At 37.0% G+C, this 26,564-nt stretch overlaps 1 protein-coding gene across 1 annotated transcript in view; it reads left to right on the plus strand.

The window, feature by feature from the left end:
* dock5 (dedicator of cytokinesis 5) overlaps positions 1 to 26,564 on the plus strand; it is a 54,002-nt gene extending 27,438 nt beyond the window's left edge. Inside the window, exons 25-51 of the mRNA XM_057356434.1 lie at positions 175 to 281; positions 364 to 500; positions 1,203 to 1,298; positions 1,482 to 1,580; positions 1,869 to 2,039; positions 3,227 to 3,327; positions 3,438 to 3,496; positions 3,707 to 3,861; positions 5,208 to 5,293; positions 7,567 to 7,723; positions 9,463 to 9,503; positions 9,589 to 9,679; positions 11,400 to 11,519; positions 11,652 to 11,741; positions 13,516 to 13,620; positions 14,187 to 14,328; positions 15,142 to 15,223; positions 15,301 to 15,385; positions 17,140 to 17,226; positions 19,039 to 19,215; positions 19,446 to 19,529; positions 21,165 to 21,302; positions 21,677 to 21,843; positions 23,044 to 23,188; positions 23,513 to 23,663; positions 24,315 to 24,436; positions 25,213 to 26,564. Coding sequence (XP_057212417.1) covers positions 175 to 281; positions 364 to 500; positions 1,203 to 1,298; positions 1,482 to 1,580; positions 1,869 to 2,039; positions 3,227 to 3,327; positions 3,438 to 3,496; positions 3,707 to 3,861; positions 5,208 to 5,293; positions 7,567 to 7,723; positions 9,463 to 9,503; positions 9,589 to 9,679; positions 11,400 to 11,519; positions 11,652 to 11,741; positions 13,516 to 13,620; positions 14,187 to 14,328; positions 15,142 to 15,223; positions 15,301 to 15,385; positions 17,140 to 17,226; positions 19,039 to 19,215; positions 19,446 to 19,529; positions 21,165 to 21,302; positions 21,677 to 21,843; positions 23,044 to 23,188; positions 23,513 to 23,663; positions 24,315 to 24,436; positions 25,213 to 25,314 — 3,097 coding nt within the window. The 3' untranslated portion in view covers positions 25,315 to 26,564. The remainder of the gene's footprint in view (positions 1 to 174; positions 282 to 363; positions 501 to 1,202; positions 1,299 to 1,481; positions 1,581 to 1,868; positions 2,040 to 3,226; positions 3,328 to 3,437; positions 3,497 to 3,706; positions 3,862 to 5,207; positions 5,294 to 7,566; positions 7,724 to 9,462; positions 9,504 to 9,588; positions 9,680 to 11,399; positions 11,520 to 11,651; positions 11,742 to 13,515; positions 13,621 to 14,186; positions 14,329 to 15,141; positions 15,224 to 15,300; positions 15,386 to 17,139; positions 17,227 to 19,038; positions 19,216 to 19,445; positions 19,530 to 21,164; positions 21,303 to 21,676; positions 21,844 to 23,043; positions 23,189 to 23,512; positions 23,664 to 24,314; positions 24,437 to 25,212) is intronic.

Genomic DNA, 26,564 nt, shown 5'->3' on the forward strand with positions numbered 1-26,564 from the left:
CTTCAACTGTATTTAATACATCTCAGATGTTACTTATAAACTTCATGTGACATCACATCGCTGCATGACATGAATATTTATGTCCCGTCTGATTTGCATTTTCAGCATCATGTTATGAATTCATTTCCATTTTTTGATTCTTCTAACACGTTTCTCTCTTTCGACCCTTCCCAGCATTCAGCTGGCGAAGTTTATCGAGAGCATTCCAGACTTTCAAATGGTGAGACAGAAGCTCGGCTGCCTGGTAAAAATCGTGGAGAGCGACCTTTTCAAACTGCCGGGTGAGACTCGAACTGACACCATTCATCTCATTTATTGCGCGGTAAACGCTCTCGAACAGCCTCATGTTCTCTGTGCTTGTAGACTGCAGGGATGTGTTGTTGCCCCTGATCGCAGATCAGCTGAGCGGTCAACTGGACGATCGCTCCAATAAACCCGATCTGGAGGCCTGCGTTCAGCTCCTCAGTACCGTACTCGACACACTGGACCTCAAAAACATCGTGAGTTAAAACATCAACAACAGCAGATGTTGTCTTACTCTCAGTCTCGGGCGGCATGGATTGCACGCAGAAAAGAGCTGCATTCTCATTGGCTGGCGGTTTATTGGAGATTTTAATGAGTCCGCCGGGAAATAAAGCCGTGTGTATGAGATGCCAAACTGATGAGTGTCTGAGAATAAACTGTTTTAAAGGGACGGCTCACACAAAGTCGTTTATCAATCCTCACGGGGTTCAAAACCTGCATATGACTCTGCAGAACACAAAAGAAGATATTTTGAGAAATGTCACAGTGGTTTTTTTGTCCACATAATGGAAGTCAATGGGGTTCAGTGTTGTTTGGCTCCCAACATTCTTCAAAGTATCTTCTTTTGCGTTTTGCAGAAGATAGAAGCTCGTACAGGTTTGGAATGACGAACGACGAAAGAATAATCGTTTTTAATTACGTCAATATATCTTACAGCCCCAGTCCTAGATACTGACCGTCTGATGTCTCCCATAATGCATTTCACTTTGCTTGTTGATACGAGAGTGCATTCGAGTGCTGCCTATTGACATTTCGGCTCAAAGCAGTTTTTATCTCCGAGATTAATTTATTGCTGAAAACGTTATGTTGCCAAATCCAAAATAAGGTCATTTTAACCGCAGTACTCCCCATCCCTCCATCACATTCTGTTTCCTTTTCATGTTTTCCTATCGTTTCAGGGTCCCACGTCAGGTCACGTGAAGCTAATCGTGGACCGTCTGTTGCGAAGGGTCAACCGCACCGTCATCAACCTGAGCTTAGACTCGCCCCTCATAGTAAGACGCCGGCTACAAAACGGAGCATTCTTGCACTGCTCACCTTCCTGCCAAAGCTCTAAATCCCACACAAACATCTCATAAGAGCAACATCTCAAAGCTTAACCGAGTTGAGTTTATTTGTCCAGGCCTGCGTTTGTTCTCCAAAGTTATTGATTATCCTGTTTGTTTCTCCGGACGCAGGGCCACTACCTCGCATGCATGACCGCCGTCCTGAAACAAATGGAAGACACGCATTACGCGCAATACATCAGCACCTTCAAAACCAGGCAGGACATTATCGTAAGTCTCCCGCTTTCTCCGCCGGGCCGATCCATCACCGCGGATGCACAGAGAGCTACTGAGATTCGCTTTGTAAATAATCCACCTTTTTTACCACGGATGCGACGCATGTGGCTCGCTGTCTGTTGCAGGTTTTAATCATGGGACGAGATAAGAGCGTTCAAAGCAGCGCTGTCTTAAACGAGCCTCTGTTGTGCTGCTCGATTGTGTATTTTATTCAGAGTTTCTCAGCACGCACGTACGCAGTCGTACCCACTGAGATGTGTTTTTGGCTTGCCTCCCCGTCAGGACTTTCTAATGGAGACTTTCATCATGTTCAAAAACCTGATGGGGAACGTGTTCCCCCCCGACTGGATGATCATGAATCTCCTTCAAATGAAAGTCTTTCTGCGGGCCATAGACCAGTACTCTGATGTTCTCAACAAGTATTTTCTGGACGCCGCTCACTTTCACTTACAGGTCAGTAGGTCCAGTAAACAACACGCATCTGAGATTATACTGCTGGAGATTATATCTCGTAACAGACGTTTGAAATCAGTTCTAGAGCCTAAAACACACTCCTAAAGCAAATAATTTAGTTGGAATTTTTACACCATTATTATTTCGGCATTAAGAGTGAGATTTCTAAAGACATTAATTATAACGTCTGTAAACTTATTGACAAAGCACAGACTTGAACACCGCACAACAGATGAGATTTCTTTAATACCTCCATTACGTCACCTAGACATCAATGAGCTTAAATAAGAAAACATCACTTTTGTCTTTTGCATCTCAGATATTTCTCCTGAGATAAAGAGTCGGAAATCTGACAAGTGTCTCCATTTGATTTTCAGAAGACATCTCAACAATGCCTCAAACTGAGCTCAGATTTGTCAAGTTTAAAATCAAAAGTCAATATTATTGAAGATCTCAATATGAACTCAAACATTTCTCAGCAAATTTACCCAAATCCAGATGATTTTACATCTACAGTCTGCATTGATTTTACACCTTTGATTTTACACCTCCAAGTTTATATTCCAAAAAATATGAAAAATGATTTAAAAAGAATCCATTGTTGTGCACCTGTAAAAACTGCATTTTGCATTCGTGCATTATGATGTTTTAGGGAACTGCATGGATTTTGCGTTCCTTGTGTTTTTGGTAAACATCTATTACTCTGATGCAAACTAACCAGCAGTGAACTGTACTGTTGCTTGGTTACCATTCATCCAGTGCCCTTGCATCCAGACAGCGTGTTCCACCCGTATGACCCCAGACAATTAAAAAGCAATCACATTACTACACATCAATACAAGCTTAGTGTCTGAATAGTGAAAGTGTGGCCTGTGGACGGTAGCCCGTATGGAAAGATGATATTAAAACACATTTATTTGTTTGGATTGTGTTCCTGTATGGTATGCTTAATTTCAATATTTGTGTGTCTAAATTTCATCCCTTTAAACTGTGAAACATTTTCTTTTTCTGATTAAATCGGCTTTTCTAATTAAATCAGTTCATTTACATATTCCACGGAATGCATGCCCGCCCAAACAAATAAATAGTTCAGAAATATAAGTGTGACTTTCAAATTTTTTTTTAAATCATCCTTGTGTTTGTTTTCTAGTTTTAAGAGCTGTTTTCTCTCTCTCTTTCCTCATTAGCTCTGGAACAACTATTTTCATCTGATCGTTGCGTTCCTTACCCATAAGTCATTGCAGCTGGAGTCCTTTTCTCTTGAGAAGCGAAACAAGATTCTCAACAAGTGAGTGCAGGACCTCGGGGCTCGTTTTCATTCTGTCGATGTTTAAATGTCGCACACAGTTCATTTGTTTGCAGCTGAATTAAACAGTTTCTCTTGAAACATATTCACAGGTACGGTGATATGCGGAAAAGCATCGGCTTCAAGTTGGGTGATATGTGGTATAATCTTGGTAAAAGCCATTTCCTCTGCCTCTTATCTTTCACACACAGTGACCACAATTAGACAAATGCTTGTGTGCAGAGTCATTTGACAGAGTTGTGGTTCTACAAAGAACATCGCTCATGTCTTGTTTCTCTTTAATGGTCATGTGAAGTGCATGAAAAAATATTATTATCAATGTTCTGAATGAATGTTTATTGGATGTCCTTGTCATTTTCAGGCCCACATAAAATGAAGTTCATTCCAGCAATGGTGGGTCCCATCCTGGAGGCGACGTTAGTTCCAGAGCCCGACCTGAGGAAGGCCACCATCCCCATCTTCTTTGACATGATGCAGTGTGAACACCATTTCAGTGCCAACCACACCTTTCAAACGGTGAGCGTTTGACATGAACCAGATTCGCTCTGAATTCAGCTGCATCTTTGGTTGGTTAGTTGGTTAGATTGCAAGTTGGTCATTTAGTTGGTTGGTTGGTTGGTCAGTCATTTAGTTGGTTGGTCAGTCATTTAGTTGTTTTTTTCGGTCGGTTGGTTGATTAGTTGGTTTGGTAGGTAAGTAGGTAGTTTATTGTCCTTAAGTGGAAACTTGTCTTTGGTATCATCATACATCATAAACAAGAACGCAATAAAACAAAACACTCAACACTCAACATTACATTCTAGTACACACACATCTCTAGCATACACTCATACTGTATACAGTACTGGTCAAATGTTTGAAAACTTCTCTAAAACAACTATGTTGTTCATTTTCCCTTGCTTTATCTTTAGGGGTGTAACGGTAACATCCAAATATAGTCATCATTCCTATGCCCTACTCCCTTCGATGGGCAGAGCCCTTGGAGTTTAGACTTTGGAGTGAACATGTGTGTGCCATTATGTAGATGTTTGGAATGCACTTGGCAAAGGGTGCGACTGCGATGTAATTTCCTCATTATCTTCAGCTGGCATGTTCCCGTGACAACGAAGCATTGTGTCCGTCAGCAGATGTCGCTGTTTAATGGCGTAACTTAACTTAACTTAACTGTTTGCAAAAAAGGTATATTTTAAAAAGTTTTTAAAATATGCTATATATAATATATAAACACTAATATATATAAAACTTTTTAAATTTGAAAATTTATAGATTTTTTTGCATTCAAAGGGAGTGGGCATAGGAATGATGACTTCACTAGGACTTTTCCCCGTGACGATTCGGTACCAATACACGTACTGTTACAACCCTATTTATCTTTAATCCTAACACGACTTGGTAAACTATTTATTGTTTACTCTTTGACAAAACGTTAAATGCTCTCTCATTTGCTTTGGATAAAATGGATAAATTAATACATGTAAAATGTAACTGAGAATGTGAGGAATACAAAGAACCTTCTATAAGGATTTTTGTTTACATTTTTGTTACATAAATATCTTAAATCCCATTTGCTAGAAATGGCCAAAATCATAGAAGAAATTTTAGTGCTACACAGGTCAAATAAAATCACAAAATATCTCCCATTTCTCCAAAAGCATATTCCTGATAGATTTGAATTAAAGGCTGAACATGTACAGCCGGCTCTCTTGTACAAGTGAAGAAAGCTCAGGTAAAGGTCAGTCCTCTCAGAGAGTCGAGTGTCTGTCTGGGTCGCATGTAAACACATTTTTGGGGAATATGCCTGTCACTTTGTCTGTCAGTTGAATGTAGGCCAAAGTTTGATGTAGTCTGTTCGTGCTGTGCAGTTTGAGAACGAGCTGATCACAAAACTGGATCAGGAAGTGGAAGGAGGCCAGGGGGATGAACAATACAAGATTCTACTGGAGAAGACGTAAGAGCTTTCTCTTTTCTCTCTGTGCTGCCTCACTCTCTCTTGCATACAAAAACACATTCATTAATACTGAAACATTCAGACTGAAAGATCAGGAAAAGCTTATGATGATGCTTAGAAGGCACTGGACGCCTGGACGGTAAAGTATTCGTACTGTGCTGTATCAGAGAATGATTTATTTAGCATGTCCGGTTCGTGAACGAGGCAAATCTTTTTAATAACCCTGTAGAGTCTGTTTGAAAATCATACTGTACAATCAGATTGCAGCTCTTAAGTCAAGAACTCACTGATTCAAGGATTCGATAAGACCAAGTCTTCAGTCGTAAACTCATTCTGGGTCGAGAATTAATTTAGAGTGAGTTTCAATCCACAACTTACTCATTCAAGGATTCATTTAGAAAGAGTCTTTAGTCAAAAATTCAGTGATTCAAGAATTTGTGTAGAGCACATTTTCAGTCATCAATTTACTAATTCATTGACTCTTTTAAAGTGAGTCTTGAGTCATCAACTCACTGATTCAAGAATTGATTCAACGTTAGTCTTGAGTTTACAACTCATTGATTCAAAGATTCACTTAGAGTGAGTCTTGAGTCAACAACTCACTAGTTCATGGATTTAAATAGTGCGAGTCTTAAGTCAACAATTCTCTGATTCAAGAATTGGTTTAAAGTGAGTCTTGAGTCAACAACTCACTAGGTCACAGATTTAATTAGAGCGAGTCTTTAGTGAACAACTCACTGATTCAAGAAATCGTTTAGATCGAGTCTTCAGTCAACAACTCATTATTTCAAGGATTCGTTTAAAATGAGTCTTGGGGAGACGACTCACTAGTTCATGGATTTAATTACAGCGAGTCTTTAGTCAAAAATTCAGTGATTCAAGACTGATTTAATGATTCATTTAGAATGACTCTTTAGTGAAAAATTCAGTGATTCAAGAATTTGTGTAGAGAACATTTTAAGTCATCAATTTACTAAATCCTTGATCCTTTTAAAGTGAGTCTTGAGTTTACAACTCACTGATTCAAGGATTCGCTTAGAGTGAGTCTTAATTCAACAATTGACTGATTCAGAGATTCATTTAGAGTGAGTCTTCAGTCAACAACTCACTAGTTCATGGATTTAAATAGTGCGAGTCTAAAGTCAACAATTCTCTGATTCAAGAATTTATTTAGAGCGAGTCACGAGTCAGGCAGTCGGTGATTCAAGAATTGGTTTAAAGTGAGTCTTGAGTCAACAACTCACTAGGTCACAGATTTAATTAGAGCGAGTCTTAAGTCACCAATTCACTGATTCAAGAATTCATTTAGAGCGAGTCTCGAGACGGCAACTCGCTGATTCAAGGATTTGTGTAGAATGAGTGTGGAGTCAAAAACTCATTGATTCATCAATTCAATTACATTTACATTTAGTCATTTAGTCATTTAGTCATTTAGCAGACGCTTTTATCCAACGCGACTTAAAGTTGAGGGAAACAATGGAAGCAATTGGAACAACATAAGGACAACAAAAAGCATAAGTGCAAAAAGAAAATTGGTCTCGTATAGCCTATCACAGTATACAGAGCTAAGGTGTTTTTTTAAGGTGAGTCAGAGCTGACCAGTCAGGTGTTGACGGAAGATATGTGTTAGAGTGGGTTTTCATTCAACAACTTGCAAATTCAAAGATTCGCTTAAAACAAATCTTGAGTCAACACCTTATCGATTTAAGGAATAATTTAAAGTGAGTCTTTGTTAACAAGTCCCTGAATTGTTCCTATCTTTCTAAATGACTACATGACTATAGTAGTAATGTTGGACCAATCTCTAACCTATTTAATGGAGTATACAAAACTGCAAAACAAATCAACATTATTCATCAATCATTAATTCTAATACTTGTAAGTACATTAAGCAATCAGGTGCTTTTTTACTTGTACATAAGTCAAATAGAAAAAGAGTACTTACACTTTTACTGGAGTAATATTTTTAGTGCATCTTTATTTTTACTAGATTCTTGTACATCATCCATCACTTTGGAAGATTATTGTGTATTTTTTGGCTGCCTATATATTTTGTAGATGATACTCCGTCATCTGATAAATATCCTTTTTGTTATGAATTGATCAAACTCACAGTTCTTTCTTAGTGAATCTTTTCTTCGCTGATGCAGGTTTTTCGCTTTCGTCTTAGTGAATCCGCTCCAGACTCTCATTCTGAGTCACGCATCGCTGAACAGATGAACATTGGCAAACATTTGCTGCATTCCTGTTTTATTTGGTGTGTGTGTGTTCAGGTTATTGGAGCACTGTCGGAAGCATCGATACCTGTCCCAGTCCGGTGAGGCTTTGGCTCTGCTCCTGAGCAGCCTGCTGGAGAACCTGCTGGCCTACCGCACCATCACACATGATGAGAGCCCTGAGCTCCGCATGAGCTGCACCGTCAACGTCCTGGTGAGATCGCTTTCTCCCGCCGGGCCCAATCAACCCCAACGCACGCACCAGTGTTTGAAATCTCTCTGCTGGTCCAGATAGTTTAGTTGGACAACACAAAATAACAGTTTGCATAAGTGTTCACCCTCTAAAGTATGAAGTTAAATTCTTCATGGGTTGAGATATTTGCTTTCGTTGGGTCGTTCCAGGACTGTAATGTTGTTGTATTGCCGTTCCTGTGTAACGTGACGCCTGGGGTCTTATTTGGGAAACGCATCTCTCATGTCACAGGTGTCCCAGAGTCCCTGTATTTGGCTGCATTTGTTTTACCTTCACAAGCCTTGCAGCTGATTTTTGGTCTCATCAGACCATGAAAGCTTCTCCCTTCCGGCTTCGGAGTCTCTCATGTGCCTTCTGGCAAACTGTAGCCAAGGTTTCTCTCTCGCGGCCTTTCACAAAGCTGGAGCACCCTTCAAACAGTTATTGTGCTGTATTGTCTCTCTTCCTACTCCTTCAGTTTTCATCGCTGGTCTTCCTCTCCTCTTTTCAAACCGACGTGGTTTTTGTCAGTTGCTTTCGGTGGATTCATAAATGTGATGTTTCTTTACAGCTGTTTCTGTTTGAATGAATACATGGATTTGAAGGGATAGCTCAGCCAAAAATCCCGTCATCATTTATTCACCCTTATGTTGTTTAAAGCCTGCATGAAGCTTTCTTCTGTGGAACACAAAAGAAGATATTTTAAGAAGTGGTTTTGTGTCCATCCAATGAAAGTCGATGGGTTTTAGGCTTGTTTGGTTATCTACATTCTTTAAAATATCTTCTTTTGTGTTCTGCAGAAGAAAGAAAGTCATGCAGGTTTGGACTGAAATGGGAGTGAATAAAGGATGAATGAATTCTCAGTTCTGGGTGAACTATCCCTTTAACTAGTTCAAGGCAAAGTCAAGTCAAGTCATTTTATTTGTTATGTAAGTTGAATTAAGGCATGTCTTTATAAATAGGGCGTGAATACTTCTGAGATCAATTACGTAGGATTTTACAGGTGTAATGTACATTTTGTCCAATAACCGATAGTGATCTAACATTGGAAGCCGATAACCGATATATTGGCTGATATACAGTATCTAAATAGTAAAACTTTTCTGAGACCGAAACAGAAAGCAAAAAGTGGACAACCGCTTTTATTTCAAAACATTCACTGCATATTTTTCCTTAAAAATCATGTACTAAGCCTACTTTACACTAGTTAAAGATTCTTTAACTTTTCAACTTTTCTGGCATAATTTTTTGGTACAAATTTCTAAGTTATCGGCTATAATTTATTGGCCTAATTTCATTATTGGGCCGATAACATAAAAAATGACCATTTATCGGCTGATACCGATATGGCTGATCATTTATCGTGCATCCCTAGTAATTATTGTTAATAACATGAGATTTGTTTTCACAAAATCGATCGAATTAAGCCCAGTTTAAACGAGCAAACATGAAATAAAATGTAGGGTGGAATGTTTATTTTTTAGACACTATAGTTGCGTCTTGATTCAGTGGTGACAACAGCCATCGGGACAGCAGAGATGCGTTTTTGACTTCAGAACTGAAGACGCAACAAGGAATTAATTAAACTCCCATCAGTATATTCAATTAAATGTTTTTATTAAACATTTTTTTTACATTTAGTACAAAGTAAAGACCAATAATTGAAACAAATGTGTTTTAAGCATCATTCTCATTAATGTCATGTTCTCTCATGTTCACAGAACTTTTACAAAGAAAAGAAAAGAGAGGATATTTATATCCGGTAAGTGTTTTCACACAGCGTTAAAAGTATTGGCTGGTTTGTGGCACGTGAACTCATGCATGAATAATCATCTTTATGTTTGTAGGTATTTGTACAAGCTGCGTGACCTTCATCTGGACTGTGAGAACTTCACCGAGGCGGCATACACGCTCCTGCTGCACGCTGAGCTTCTGGAGGTCTGCCACGCAATATCATTAGCATAAAATGCATTGAAATAAACTAGTGGCATTTTCGCGACAAACATCTGTGTTGTTGCTTCTTTGCTTTTAATAATTCTGATTTCGCTCTGTCATCTGTTTGCTTTGCAAAACCAACAGAGGCCGGTTGTTATCCTCAAATCTCAATTCACTATTATTAAAGGCAAACAAAAGCCAGTCGCTCATCCAGATGTTCATATTATGATGAAGTGAGTTTGCATTCACACAGCAGAATAAGGGTGCCACTCCGCTTTTAGGTTGCGTTCACATTGCAGTTGAAGACAGTGTCACTGTGCATAAAGTATTTAGTTTCTCTTTCTGAGGTTTGGTATTAGAAGTAAGCATTAAGATTTACTGTTAAATAAAACACGTTAGGATTCTATTTATTATCCTGGAATTTTACTACAGTTTACTATAGTATAGTAGCTTGCTATAGTACATATTAAAGTAAAATACAGTGTTTACTACAGTTTAGCAGCTCATTATGGTTATAATACTACAGAATACTGTAGTAAGCCTATACGTTAGCTGTCTAATAATTACTGTAATATGCTACAGTTTACTATAGTATAGACTGTATGCTACAGTAATTTACTACAGTTGATCAATTCAGTAATATTAATACCGGAAAACATTGTAGTATACATTAAGAAAGTGTAGAAAATATTGTATACTTATAGTAAATTACGGTATTCTACAATTTATTAGTTTATTATGGTAAATACCAAAGTATACTACAGTATTTACTACTTGTTATCAATTTACTAAAATTGATAAAAGACATAGTATACTTTAACAAAGTCGCTAAATTACCACAATTTACTACAGATTTCTATTGCAAATACCAAAGTATTCTACAGTATTTACTACGCTTATCAGTTCACTGTAGTTATAATACTACAGACGAATGTGCAATACATTAACAAAGTGTAGAAATTATTTCTAGTTACTACACTACACTACAGTTTACTAGTAAATACTAAATTATACTACAGTGTTTAATCCATTTTATCAGTTCATTGAAATTAATGCTAGAAACTATTGTAGTATACATTAACAACGTGTAGGAATTACTAATATACTTCAGTATACCACAATGTACTACGTTTACTATGGTGAACACTAAAGTGTACTACAGTATTTACTTCAGTTTTCAGAATACTGTGCTGAAAATGCTTTAATACTTTAATACTAAATACTAAATTTTATTACAGTATTTAATATTTAAGCTTTCCTGTAGCTCAGTGGTAGGAGCAAGGTCGTGGGTTCGAGCCCAGCGGATTGCACATACATTGCATTATCCTATACATTTGTTTCTATGTAAGTCGATTTGGATAAAAGCATCTGCCAAATGCATAAATGTAAATGTAATATAGTTTATCAGTTCACTGAAATTAATGCTTGAAAATATTGTAGTAATACAGTAACAACTAAAAATACTTAATATATACTACAGTTTATTATGGTGAATACTAAAGTGCAGTGTTTTTAATGTGGGTAGGTATTGTGAGAACAGAAAGAATCGTGACTTCGTTTTCACATCGTTTTCAGAATGCTACGCTGTAGTGTAGTGTGAACCAGGCCATTCCAGAATAATACCGTCCCTAAACACTGATTGTATACAAATATCACCGGATGCTAGGAGCTCATTTGATGCGTCAAGTGTGATTTGCATGACTAATTTTTGCGATCTCTGTAGTGGTCGGACAAGCCTTGCGCACCCCACCTGATCCCGCGGGACGGAGCTCCGGGCTGGACGCAACAAGAGCTGAAGGAAAGACTGTTCCAGGAGATCATGTGCTATCTGGACAAGGGCAAAGTATGTAAGCTAATGTGGTTTCCTTCATAACATTCTGCAAACTCGTCACAGTGAACAACAAATATAACAGATGGCGTGGTCTTATTCGCCGTTCAAACTTTTGAGGCTGTTTGTTTGTTCTCTTGTCCTCAGATGTGGGAGAAGGCCATCGAGATGGCCAAACAGCTTGCTAAACTTCACGAGAACCAAATGTTTGATTTCCTCGAGCTCAGCCAGCTGCTGGTAAGACGGATGTGATAAAATTCCCTGGTGGGATCTGAAGGTAACGCCACAGAGAAAACCTTGAGTTTCAGCCAAAATAAGAGACAAACCTCGGGCTGGTCTCGATCCGTACGCCAAATGTTTATTCATGTGGTGGGCTGGTAATCTATAACCCTGTCTGTCGTCGCTGGGCTCAGGAAATAAACAGAATAATTTTTAGGCATGAGGAGGAAGGAAACGCTGGTGTGATGAGTGTTGTAGTAGTGACGTGCTCTTCTCTCTCAGTTCTGCCCCTCGGCTCTCTGAGGTTCTCACGACTTAAAGCTGTTAAACAGGAGAGACGCTTGCAATTATTCCATGTCCTGCAGCGCATTAACCGCGATGTTCATTAGTTACATCCTCCTTAACCGATTTAATATTACACTATAACAAGTACCATTACTTCATTCATGTCATTGACTCCTAACTAGTTATTGTGGTTTTATTCTTGTTTTGAATGAACTTTTTTTATATTTTTAGATGCGGATAAAAAGCGTCTGCCAAATGAATAAATGTAAATTTCATTTTCATTTCAGTTCACATTTTAGCAATTGTTTTTAATGTGCGTCTTTATTTATTCATGTTTATATTGCGTTTAGGTTTAATTTATGTTCCTTTTAGTTTCAGTTGAGATTTTATTTACTTCCACTTATTCTTGTAAAGCTGTGCTCACACCAAACACGAAGCATCGTGTTCCTCGCTCTTTATTGCTCGCAGGAATAGTTCGTTATTTTTTTGCACGATTGACGCAAAAAGCATCATGCAACAGGGAGTGTCTTCACACGTCCGGATGTGTCAGGTGTCAATAAACTCTGCGTGAATTTCTCGCTCGAGTTGAAAATTTTGCGCGGAAGAATCGATTGATGCACGTTCATGGCAATCACGCGCCCGATTTGCGTCATTCGCGTCACCCGACACTAGCTCACCTCTATTCGCGTCTTTGCATTGACTTTGTATGTAATTTATTTGCGGAAATTGCTTACTTTGTTGTGAACGCAGCATTAGCGCCGCAACTTAAACATCTTGATTTCTAAGCATTTCTAACTTTCTTTTAGTTTTTTTGTTTTTCACTTAATAATTAGGACTATATTTAATATTATGTCAATTATCAGAAATGTTTTAATAGTTTTAGTTTTACTATAGTAAATTTTTCAATTTATCCATACAGTTGTCAAGCTTTAAAAATGACAAAAAGCACTATAACACAGTATTCTTTAGCTACTCTACTGTATATTACCATAACGATATCACACTAACATATTGGTCTCTTCCTCACACATCATATCTTTAATTCAGTCCCAATTCAATTCATTTCTATAGCACGTGTCACAGTTCTGCGTTGTTGCAACTTGCCAAACAGCTTTAAAGAAAATAACTACACAAAAAAAGAGATGATATAAAACAGGAAAGTGCTGAGGTCCACACAATTACAGTATATAATACATGATATTATTGCAACTCTTTCATAAGGTGTAGCAAAACTTCTAAAGCTATTTGTCTGTTTGTTTTTAATCTGATCCGTACATTCATAATGTGTCTCTTCATGTGTGATTTCATTGTAAATGCTAAACGGGCGTATCCATACATGCCAGTTGACTTCAGAAGACGTGAAATGTATTTTTATGGTCCTTTTTGCAGCATCTGTTCACATTCACTTTCATTGTCTAGAACAGAGCAGTTTGAATATTCTGCTAGAGCGGAAATAGCAAGTACATTTTGGAAACTCGTTGACCGTAAAATGTGATTTTGTTCACAGAAACAGCAGGCGCAGTATTATGAGAATATCATGCATGCCATGAGACCTCAGCCGGAATATTTCGCAGTTGGATATTACGGCCAAAGTTTCCCGTCTTTTCTTAGGGTGAGTAAATTTGCCGCTCCAGCCCAATTTGTTTCCCTCTGTTAATGGCTTTACTGCAACCAGAATAAAGGATGCAACCTTGGAATGGCAAGTTTGGGAATTCTCAGTGCGCCAATGTCTAATTTTCTGTTGTTTATGTGGTGTAAAATCGCAAAGCGTGGATTAAATAGTGACATAAACATGCAGGCAGGGCCGGCTCACTGTCTGGCATTTCGGCACCAAACAACGCCAGAGGAAAACCGATATTGTAATTACAGCGTTCCCCAAAGAGCTCTCTTGAGTAATCGAGTTTTAACAAGAAAATAATACTTCCGTTTTCACAGTCAGGGGTTTGGAAATCCTGGGGCTCACACTCTTGGAGATACAAGTGCCCCTTAGAAATCTAATGAAATTAAAGCCTCTACACCGTTACTATTGCTTCCGTGTGCCAGATATCAAGCTATGAAAATGACTTGAATAGGAAAATAACTTTGTCATAATGAGATCAATGACCTGTTGATTGCGGTTGGGAAGTTGGAGTTTGTTTCATGTTCACAAAAATAATCCATTCTGCCCGTCCAAAACAGAACAAAATGTTCATATTCCGCGGTAAGGAATACGAGTGGCTGGAGGACTTTAGCCTGAAGATGATGTCTCAGTTTCCCAATGCAGTGAAGATGACCAGCACGTCGCCCCCTGGTGACAACATCTGTAACTCACCCGGTCAACGTATCCTTCACGCTTATACAGACAATACTCTTGTGTAATCACTATTAACCAAAATCTTACTGCAAACTGTTTTCAATAGAAGATGTAGATGTAGTTGTGTGTTTGCTTTAACAAGATGTAGGATTCAACTGTGTATAAACAGAGACCATTTGAAACTAAATTTCGTTTTTTTTATTTACTATTTATAGTTATGCGAATAGGTAAAATTATCCTTTTTTTTACTTTTGTGAACAACTTACAATATTTCTCCCAAATTTCAAATATATATATTTTTCTATTTGCGTTTATTTGCAAAAAATAAGAACTGGAGAAACGGGTGAAAATAACGGAAAAGATGCTCTGTATTTTTTCAGACCTCAAATACTGCAAAGTAAACAAGTTCAGATTCACTTTATAAGCAACACGACACAAACATTTCTACAGTACATGTATTTAGGAAAAGTTCAAATATTATTTTTTATGTGATAACCTGGATTTTTATCACAGTTTTCATGTGTCTCTTTCACATTGCTGTTGGATGACTTTGTCACTCCTGAGGTTTGATTTAGTTGAAATTCAACGACGCTGGATTGGATTTAAAGTGACTTACAGCCACGGAAAAAAACATGGAGACCATTCCAAACAATGTCTAGACGTATTGTGGTCATTCCAGTCCAGAGCATCTTTACTGTTATTTTCACCTTACAAAACAAATATCCCAAAAATCTAGTTGAATTTGCATGTAGATGCCACTTGCCATGATCTTTTGTTACTATTATTTTCTACTATTTAAATGTTCTTTTGGGTCTGCTTCCCTCAATGGCTTTTCCTCAGATATTCAGTGTTTCACAGTCAAGCCCGTTCTCAAATTACCTCAGTCGTTCAAAGACAAGGGCCTTCCAGAACAAATCCTCAAGTACTGTATGAATCCACACATCCGTCACGATTCAGACATCTCGCTTCCGTCTCACTCACATTCTCTCTTTACTGCAGTTACTACCGCACGAACGAGGTGGACAAGTTCCAGTATTCCAGACCTTTCAGGAAGGGAGAGAAAGATCCAGACAATGAGTTTGCTGTGAGTTCACATTCGTTTGTCATTTTATTGCATGCGGTATAAAGTGTATATGTTCAAATACTGTATATTCATTGATAGTTGGACGTATGGCGTTCTTTAACCCTTTATCGGGCAAGTTACCATATTTGGTAACTTAATCGACCAATCACAACGGCGTTGTCGAGGGCGTTTCAAACTTCAGGATCTGCGCTCCTATCTACTCTCACAAATGCGTAAATATCATCGAAACGAAAAATGATAAGATAATGAAACTCACACATTATATGGTTGAATAGTTGCGTTTAATGTTGAGATAGATGTTGTTTGCGTAGAATGTCTAGAAATTAGTGAACATCGTGGCTGAAAAATGGTGCGATCATATTTGATCATACGCCCGTTTCAGGTAAATGTCAAAGTGTCCATATTTGGTTAGTCATACTTTGACTTATAATGCATTATAACATAGGGCAACAGTATTTACTAGTGCATTGAATGTTGCCACAGGTTTGTATAACGTTATATAGTGATCCGTTGGGAAACTTAAACTTATTACAGTTTGTATTATACCTAAATGGCATTACTGCTCAAATAAGCGGCACCAGCAGTACATAGTGCTATCTTTCACTTCTTATTATATATTTACAATTTATATGTCAACATTCTTTGTTTTCAGTAGATCTGCACTTCACTGTCACTGTTTTAAGTGTGTGTTTGTGTAATTAAAGACAATATTTTCATAAGAGAATTTATTTTCCTAAATAGAAGAAAAATGTTCCTAAATAAATATTCTATGAAGTTTATATACGTATGTTTTATGCATTTATTTATATGTTATACTGTATATATTTGTCTTATATTTTTAAATATATAAACATTTTGTGAAGATAATGACCGTAGACCGGCGAGGAACCATATGTGGTAACTTCATGGACCTTGATTTTCAACATACATTTTTTTTTCTTTTAAGTCACAAACGTTCAAAAGTCTTGTAATAACACTCCAGGGTTGACATTTAGAATTTCCAAGTATTTCAACGAGTGCCCTACGAAGGGTTAACATGGTGAAGTGTTGACATCATGTACTTCATACAGAACATATTTGAGCTTCTCTCAGCAGAAGCTGTCGATTGAGCATCATTTCGAAGTTTATTACATAAACAACATATTACATCAAACCCCGTGTGAGAGACGCTGAATTTCATTAAAACCTGCAACTAACGATGCAAACGCAAGGTTCCCATGAAACCTAAACGATGATGGAATCCTGATGCTTCCGTTAGCTCTGTACAGATGAAAAATCAGCCATTATTCACTATATTCAATCATTCTGACACTTGTGATGTTTTTCAAACCTGTTGCCATCACTTCATTCATCTACGTTGCAGGTTCAAACAGGGTTTTTCTTCTGAGATTTACAAAGAACAAAGGCTTTCTCTGCCCAGCTGTGCCCTCGGTCAAAGCATTTAACCCCTGATTGCTCCATTACTACAAAACACCCACAATTATTGTCCTTTTAGTATTAAAAAGCCAATTACAATCATATTCTTTCGAATAGCTACATTCGAAAGAGCCATAATGCTTTCTCTCCGATTGTCCCTTTGGAACGTTGGCCTATGATTGTCTCTTTTAATAAAAGCTCTGAATAATTGCCATTGGTCCCGGTAAATCTATTATTGTTGGGAATCTTTCTAATTGAATGTTGTACATGGAGATAATTGAAGCGCAGATTTAGGAACCCCTCTGTGTAAATGTGACTCTCTGCTTTTCACCTCACAGACCATGTGGATCGAAAGAACCACCTTCATCACGGCATATCGCTTTCCTGGAATTCTCAAGTGGTTCGAGGTGAAATCCATGTCTGTGGTGAGAGACTCTTATCCGATACACCCTCATACACACATTTAACACTAGTGAGTTCTTATTAATGAAAGAAATACGCACCCACATGACCAAATATTAGATTATATCAATATTTACACTACAGCACAAATGTTTACGGTGTTTTTCTGTTATCTTTAAAACCTTTGATCTGAAGGCGAATATGTAATATGCAGTGTTTGATTAGCAGTGTTGGGTAAGTTACTCTGAAAAAGTAATTAATTACTAGATACTAATTACACATTCGATAATGTAATTAGATTACTGTACAAGTTACTCTCTTCAAAAAGTATTTAATTACTTATTACTAATTACTTTCTATATCCTACATCAACCTTGATAAGTTAAGTGATTCAAGGATAGACTTGAAACGGCTCTTTTAATTCATTCAAATAAATAATATAAAACTACATAAAGTAGAATTATTCATTACAAATGTGAGAATTATACATTAAAGCACGGATTTTAAAGTTATACTATGAATTTTGATCTAAATTCCTCTTCTGCACACACACATATTACACAAAGTATTTAGTTAAATTACATCAGAAGTAACTGAAATTAAATTACAGAAAAAATAAGAGTAATCCCTTACTTTACTTTTCCAAGGGAAAAGTAATTAACTTACAGTAACTAATTACTTAGTAGCTAGTTACACCCAACACTGTTGATTAGTATATTTACTTTCAAGTACATTTTTAAATATCTTTATTTTATGAGAAAATTTTTACCGCACCACATTATAAAGCATATGTTATACTTTTTGCTCCAATACATTTCATGAATAAATCATGTTGTTTTTTACCTTTAAAAACTAAAGTATACATTAAAATCTAGTATTTTCTTTTTCGAAGTATTTTTACTTTTTATTTTAATTTGAAAATGTACTTATTAAAGGTAAAGAAAACGTGTAAAAAATGTATTTTTGCTAATGATATATGCTTATCAACTAGTGCAGTCATTTTTCTCCAAAGTACAGATGCTTGTACTCGAGTAAAAGTAAAAATACTTCACTGCTATACATCTCTACGTTATGTGGAGAAAAATATAATTGTGGTATGAATTTCCTTTTTAAAAAAAAAACAAGATATTTATTTAAATATCAGAAGCAGCCAACAAGAGTCCAGAAATGATGTGAACACTAAGCATTTCATCTAATGAAGCTTTCTTTATTTTTCATTTTCATGATTCTCGAAGTTACATTTGTCTTATTCTATAGTTTTGATGAATTTTCAATTATTCTAGAATAATTGAACACACACATATAGGCATATACTGTATATAAAGAGCACATTATATAAATTGTGTAGAGGTAGTTGGTGTTATACTATTAAATACATATCTGTTCATTGTTTTTTTGAAGATTTTTCTTGATAATGGATTCAAAGTCCTGATTTTGAATGAAAAGAGGATCTCAGGGTCATCTAATTTATTTGGAAAATGATGGAGCAGTGATGGGCAGTAAAAACTAATATTAACTTAATATTATAAAATGATGACTAATATGATCATTTATTGTAGTTGTTGTACATTTTAGATGGATTTGTAATCTTAGGGTGTCACTTTATATCATTTCCTTTTGAGTTTTCGAAATTCTTAATTTCTTAAAAACAAGAAATTGTTTCATTTCGGCTTGAAGGTAAAAGTATTCACTTCTAAATGAATTCAGCCGTTCATCCGTTCACTTCACAGAAGCCCCGACAGCCTTACAGGTTTGGAAAGCGTGATCTTTAGTAAATAGCGACAGGATTTTCTGCTTCGTTCATGTGTAAGAACTCTTAACCGTCTCATTTATAGGAAGAGATCAGTCCTTTGGAGAATGCCATAGAAACCATGGAGCTGGCCAATGAGAAGCTGAGTAATCTGGTCCAGCAGCAGGCCTGTGACCGTTCTCTCCCCGTTCACCCCCTGTCAATGATGCTCAACGGGATTGTGGACCCCGCGGTCATGGGCGGCTTTTCCAACTATGAGAAGGTTTGTCTCCAGATCTTTTTCTTCACTTGTCTTTTATTCCTTTTAAACCAAAGAAAAGTGTCAGGCTGTCCACCCGTATGACACACCTCTGAATCGGCTGGATGCTGCTCCGCGGTTACTCAGTACGGTCTTCTCTTGGTCAGTGATGAAACATTGATGTGCAGCTTGAGGCGTCCCGTCTGCTGGAGCGTCGGCTGATCTTAATTGAACTTTTTGTATCGCCCCCTCAGGCGTTTTTCACAGAGACCTACATGGAGAAAAATCCTGAGCACCTGGAGCGCATTGAAGTCTTAAAACATCTCATCGCACTCCAGGTGATGTTCTGTTTAAGATCTATATTCTGTTTACAGGTTCACGCTTGTATCTCGAAACACCCACATAGAGATGGCAAATTGACCAAAATCACTGCTAACTTTACGTATGATAACGTCGTTTTTAAGTCTGACATTCAGTCGTGATGTAATGTCTAGTTTTGCATAATTTAGTGAGCTGAGTGTTTCACACATTAAATGCATTTCATCTCATTTGTTTGCAGACGAATGAGTTAAAATAAAAATAAACTAACTTTCTCTTAACAGGTATTGATCTGGCTTTTGTTGAAACTAGTAACTTTGTATTAGCACCTATTATGTTATTGCTTCTGTCCAGTGTTGGGTGTAACTAGTTACTAAGTAATTAGTTACTGTAATTTAATTACTTTTCCCTTGAACAAGTAAAGTAAGGGATTACTCTTATTTTTTCTGTAATTTAATAACAGTTACTTCTGATGTAATTAAACTAAATACTTTGTGTAATATAAGTGTGTGCAATAGTGGAACTGACATCACAACAGTCTAACTTTAAAATCCTTAATGCTTTAATGTATAATTCTCACATTTGTAATACTTAATAATAATTAACTAATTATACTACTTTATCTAGTTTATTTGAATGAATTAAAAGAGCTGTTTCATATCTATCCTTGAATCAATTCTAATCAAGGTTGATGTAGGACGTAGAAAGTAATGAGTAATAAGTAATTAAATACTTTTTGGAGAGAGTAATTTGTACAGTAATCTAATTACACTATTGAGTATGTAATTAGTAACTAGTAATTGATTACTTTTTCAGAGTAATTTACCCAACACTGTGCATGACATATCGCTTGTTGCTCCCTGAACTCTCTGTAAATCGCTTTGGATAAAAGCGTCTGCTAAATGACTAAATGTAAATGTCAATTTATTTTCGTGATGGCTGAAATTCATAAAAGTGACTTTAAAACTGTTAAATTAAATTAGTTTTAGTATAGATCACATGTAAATAACATGCAACAGTCTGGTTAGCTGTATTGACATACAGTATTGACCACATTCTAACATCCAGAGAGCCAGATTATACAGTAAATACATCACCCAGCTCGATATCTACATAAAACATGTTAATGAAATACTAAAAGCAGTTACTAATGGAGTTATCCAGACATGAATTCACTTCAAATCAAACCATTGAGCACTTTTTATAGCTCTTTATAAATGTTTGCAAGGCAGCTTCACAGAAAATGCATTGTAGAACAAAAGATGAAAAACAAAAATATGGGAAACAGGAAGATTATGAAATACATGGTAAATATAGAATTGCAAATCTTTCATAAGATGTACTTTAGACATCGGAAATGAAATAAGATCAAATTAAAAATAATCATAAAAAAAACATGAAACAAAAATAAATAAATATAAACGAAATAAATAAATGAAAAAAAGAAAAGAAAAGAAAACGAAATAAACGAAATAAAACAAGAAAAAAATACAATGTATTTAAAAAAAATGAAATGAATAAATAAAATAAAATAATGTATATTAAATGTATATTAGTGACAGTAAATATAATTTATTGTCAACACTTTAATAAAAAAATGTCAGTAATTGTGCTGCGGTTGAATGCATTATTTAATATTTGATGTCTGTTATCAGGTTCCGCTGCTGGACGAGGGGATTCGGATCCACAGGGAGAAATCCACAGAACAGCTCAAACCACTACACAACAGACTGGTAAGCTGCTTTCAGGACCTGCGTGCCAAGGTGGAGAAACTATACGGCGTCATTACTCTGGTGAGAGCGCACATGTCGTACTAAAACTCTATAAGATGGTACGGACATCTCAGTTTGACTAAAGCACAAATCACCGTTGGAAGAGAAAGAAATACTTAACATCTGAGACTGCATGCCTTACACTGTATGTGTTGTGTGTTTTGCTGTCTTCGTGAGAATTATGACACAGAATTTACATCGATTTGCTTTCATCGAAATGACTGAAATAGCCTATGTGTATAGCTTTAATGTGTATAACCAACACTAATAATATTTTTGCATGAAAGTATTTGCCCTGATGTAAATAAAGACTGCCTGTTATATGAATGACCTTAGTTGATAAACTATAGAAGCCAATGGAAGATCCAAAGAAATATGTTTGTGTGTGTCTTCAGCCCTGTTCTCTGACAGAAAAGAAGAAGAGTCGTGTGGGGTCAGTGGTGATGCCATACATCATGTCGTCCACGCTCAGACGGATGTCCACGATCTCAAACGCCTCCTCTGGACACTCCAGCGGCTCCGGCTCCTCTGATGGAAACTCCTCCAGACCCGCGTCACAGGAGTCAGTACCCATAATCCCATTCTATCACTCTCACAAATAAGGTCATGCAGAGGTCACGTGATTATTCCCGACGGTGCATAAACGTGACATTTTTATAATAAACAAACCATGGTTTTATTATAGTAAAACTGCAGTAACCGTGACTTTTTGGCAGATTGACGATCTCATTTGTATTTCCATACGCAAATGCAATGGTTATTGGTTATTAAACATTTTTTACTATGTTTATTTTTATTTTATTGCACATTTAAAAACAACCAAGGTTGACCGATGTGCTGCAGTGCACAATATATAAAGAGTGAAAGAAATAATATAAATTCCTTGCTATGTGGTTTCTAGGCTTCTGGGTGTGTTAGTTTTGAGCTTGAAATGTATTCCAAGAATTCCAACCGTAAACAGATTTGAAGCTCTTGTTTGAGGGTGATGGTTGATTGACAGGTGAGTAGGCGGTCCTTCACTGTTGTCCGGGACTGGAAAGCATTTACATTACAAATCTGATGTGGTCGGCTTCTTTTTCCGCTTCCTCCTATTGTGGTTTGAGTGATCGGATCACAAAATGTTTTGGACCCCGTCGACGCATGTTTTTAGCCTTCTTTACTTAATACCGGGTGTAAACAGATTCTTATTGTTTCCTGTTGTCTTGTTAAAGCTTTGATTGAAATGAGATGATGGCTGGTGACACTCAAGAACGAGAACGCAACGTCTGGAGGAGTGTGTGTTCCAGTGTCTTTGCTTTTTATTTGTTTTTCTTTTTTATTCTTCTTAAAGTGTTTTATTCACATGTAGCATTTCACGTGAAATCGGGAAGCATCTCTGGTGCCCAGACTTGTTTACATCAATGTTGGTGGCTTACGTTAGAATTAACATTTCTTTGTGTACAATAAAGTGCATGTATCACAAAACAAGCAATTACTGAGACACACAGCTGAGAGCACACCGCACATTATAATGCACATCTAAGGCAAAGAACGTCTTAAGAATATTAGCATATACATACAGGATACTGATCTAAAACCAGTCTGACGCAACGACGCTGAAATAAACACAGCCGTGAATAAACCAAAAAAGATTTCACAGACCTTTAGGAATAACTGAACCTTTTTTTTCGAATCCTAGATTAGAAAACCACAAAGCTATTGTAGAAATGCATAAAGCACCAATGGTTTATCGTGCAAATATCTCTCTCTGTCTTTTTCTCAGTTCACTGCTCTCCCGTGTGAGTGACAGCAGGGTGTCGGTTCTGTCCCGTTCAGAGGAAGATAATCGGATCAGTAAGAAGAACAGAAAGGAGTGGAGCGTGAGCAAGTCTCAGGTTCTTCTGGAGCGACCCTCCAACACGGATGAGGTGCCTAAGCTTTACAGCTTCGTGACTGTGCTCCGTTTATAACATCACAATATGACGATGTTAAAGGGACAATTCACATTTTACACACTTGAGCTGTCTCTGGTCCCCATCCACTGTCATTGCATTAAACGGCCACTTCCTTTTTTCCCACTACAGTAAATGAAGCCATTATGGTTTGAAATGTCGTCAGTAAATAATGACAATATTCATTTTGTAGAGCGAACTGTTCCATTAACATGATAACAATCTGCTAATCTTGATACAATGATAGTTAACACTAAAATAAATACAAATATGTGTATGTGTATGTGTATGTGTGTGCAGATTTCTCTAGAGAAGCAGCAGAGACCTAAAAGTCTGACGATTGGAGATCGGAGACTCGCACTGTCTCTGTTTCATGGAGAATCATCCAGTTTATGTTTACACAACCCACTCAGCCCACTGCCTGCTTCAGCACACACACCGCGCAGCTCCAGTGAGTACACACACACACACATGCATGTTTTATTATCTCCGTGGGGACAGTCCATAGGCGTAATGAGTTGTATACTGTACAAACTGTATATTTATCCCCTAACCCAACCCCTAAACCTAAAGATCATAGAACACTTTTTGCATAACGTTCTGCACAATTTATTAGGTTTTTGCCCATGAGGACCTCAAGTTTTGGTCCCCACAGTGACACGAGTCCCCATGTGTTGGTGTGCATTCAGGTTTAGGTCCCCACTAACATATAAAAACATGGATGACTTTGACTGAATGTGAAGAAAGAGCAGCCAATAAGAGCACAGAATAGATGGGAACTCCTTTAATATTGTTTAAAAAGCATCTCAGGGTGAGACCTCGAGAAGCTGCTTGAGAAAATGACAAGAAAACATTTCTGCAAATTCTAGTCCAAAAGTGTCTACACTGAAGATGATCAAATATAACACGTTTTATACTATTTTTCATTTGTTTTAGTCAACACCAAATTCCCATAATTCCCATAATTTTGATGAGTTCATTATTTTCCTAAAATATGAACAAATAAGAGAGCAAGTGTCCAAAAACGTATCTGCTCATTCGCACAACCTGAAGAAATCTGTAGAAGTTCACATCACATCGTCTCTTCGTCATTCATCTGAAGGTTTCACGTGTCTCCCGAGTGACGGTGACATCAGCACATCAGACATCGCAAGCACTCCTCCGCCAATGCCTCCGAAGAAACACCCGCACGACAGTGACATCATCTACAACTCTACCTCTGAGGTTGGCCTGGATTCTCTTCTTGTCTTCTGCATTTTGAGTAACTATCAATGTTTTAACACAGATGCGACAAATGTGTTTAATAGCTCAAAAATATTAAGAATCTAGACTTAATTATTTCGATTTTTTCTTTTCTTTAACATTTTTAGTTTTCGTTTTTTCATTCATTTTTACAGTTTTAGCCTGTGAATGTAAATGAATTACTGTACATGAGAACGATTGCGCTTCAGTTTGAAGAAAGGGCCAAAAAAGAGCCTGTTGTCATTTTAAACCTGTGCGATTTTCTTCTGCAGAACACAAAAGAAGATATTTAAAAAATGTCCCCATTGACTTCCATTGTATGGACACAAAACCAATGCAAGTCAATGGGGACCAACAGAGTTTCTGTTACCAACATTCTTCAAACTATCTTCTTTTGTGTTCTGCAGAGAAAAGAAAGGCATACTGGTTTGAAATGACAAGAGGATGAGTAAATGATGTTATGATCTTAATATGAACATAATTTTACGAACAAATTCTTTCTACATTATATCAATTTTCTAGTAAACTAAAACTTTTCTTACATCTTAAAATTTGCAGGCATAGTCAAACTGGGGAAAATGTCTTATGACCTCATGATAATTGAGTGAACTACTGTACTTCTACTGCACTACAAACATTTCTAACACTTCTAAAAAGCTAAAACGTGATTTAGAAATGGCAAAAACATAAATAATGCATTCATAAAAATCTTCCCAGACTGAAGGTAAAATACATTGTTGTCTTTGTTTCACCTGTAGTTCACACCTCCTTTACCAATGAAAGTTGAAAGCAAGCCTCCACCCCCACCACCCAAAACCCGCAAGTCCATGTTTCCCAGCAATGACAGCAATCCACTATAAGAGCATCAACCAGCGCTATACGTCTCACATCTGTACACGTGAACGGTACTCAAGACATCCGAGGATCTCCTCTCTTTAAAATGTCTCCCCCTGATAAAACATCACTGCTCTTTGTTCATCTAGAAATAAACCTCTGGATTGTGTTTGTTCATCACTGCTGGGCAGAAATGTGACCAATGGATTGTTTGTGAAATGTTATCGTCGTTCTTGTCTAGACATCATTTGTTTAGTCTGTCTGTGCCTTACGAATTTCAGATATCATGACAACGGAAGCAAATGTTCATATTTGAACTCCCTCTTTGCACACATTCACTTTGCACATCGCTCTCGCCCGTGGAGCTCACACATTTCAAGCGTCCCAATTGAATCACGCTTGCCATTACTTTCCCCAAAGCAACAAAAGACGTTTGTGCGATCGTTTCTCTGCGCTTTCATTTTTCAGTGCGGAAACCACATTTTTATGCAAAAACCTAAATAATGAGACGAGTAGTGAAAGAAGTTTTGTTCTGGAGATGCAGTTGGATGCGGAGGGTCTCATCTCGCTGTCCGACACCTCAAATCTAAACATGATTCCGGTAGTCTGCGCACTGTATGAAAAGCACACACTGTGTATTTATGCCAAACAGTTTTTTAAATATGATAAAGTTTGAACTTTGAATGAAATAACGGCACCTTCAGATGTGTTAAATTATTATTTCTAATGTTTTGAATGCAATTATGAATTTGTTGGTAAACGGTCAGATTCAGGATCGGATTCATACTTGTGTAGTTACGGTTCACATGATAAGATTTACCTTCGAGGTTTCTGTGTTTCTTAGTTTTGTACTGTAGCAGTGTTTGTGCAAACCACATTTCTGCACCAAACGTTTGTACATTCTGTATTAAATCATGAAATTATGAGAACAAATGCCATCACAGTTTCCCAGATCTGAGGGGGAACACCCGAGCAATGTTTTTCAAAAGGGATCGTAGATGTAAATATTCAATTTCTCTTGACAGAATTATTTAAACTTGATATTGTAATTTAAAGAGGTTTGAATGAGTGGACTTTAATTCTTTAAAGCAAGAACATTGATCATTGTAACATTTCCTTATTTTTTACTGTCAAGTAAATAATTTGTTTTTAATATCATTCATATTTGTAGGTTTCCAGTCACTGTGGGCAGTTTTTGCCGGTGAATGTGATTTATACTGTTGACTTGTACTTCAGAATGCTTGCACTTCGGTTTCAATAAAAGTGCCAAAACAGA

Source organism: Triplophysa rosa, linkage group LG17 (genome assembly GCF_024868665.1).
Source record: "Triplophysa rosa linkage group LG17, Trosa_1v2, whole genome shotgun sequence".
Lineage (NCBI taxonomy): Eukaryota > Metazoa > Chordata > Actinopteri > Cypriniformes > Nemacheilidae > Triplophysa > Triplophysa rosa.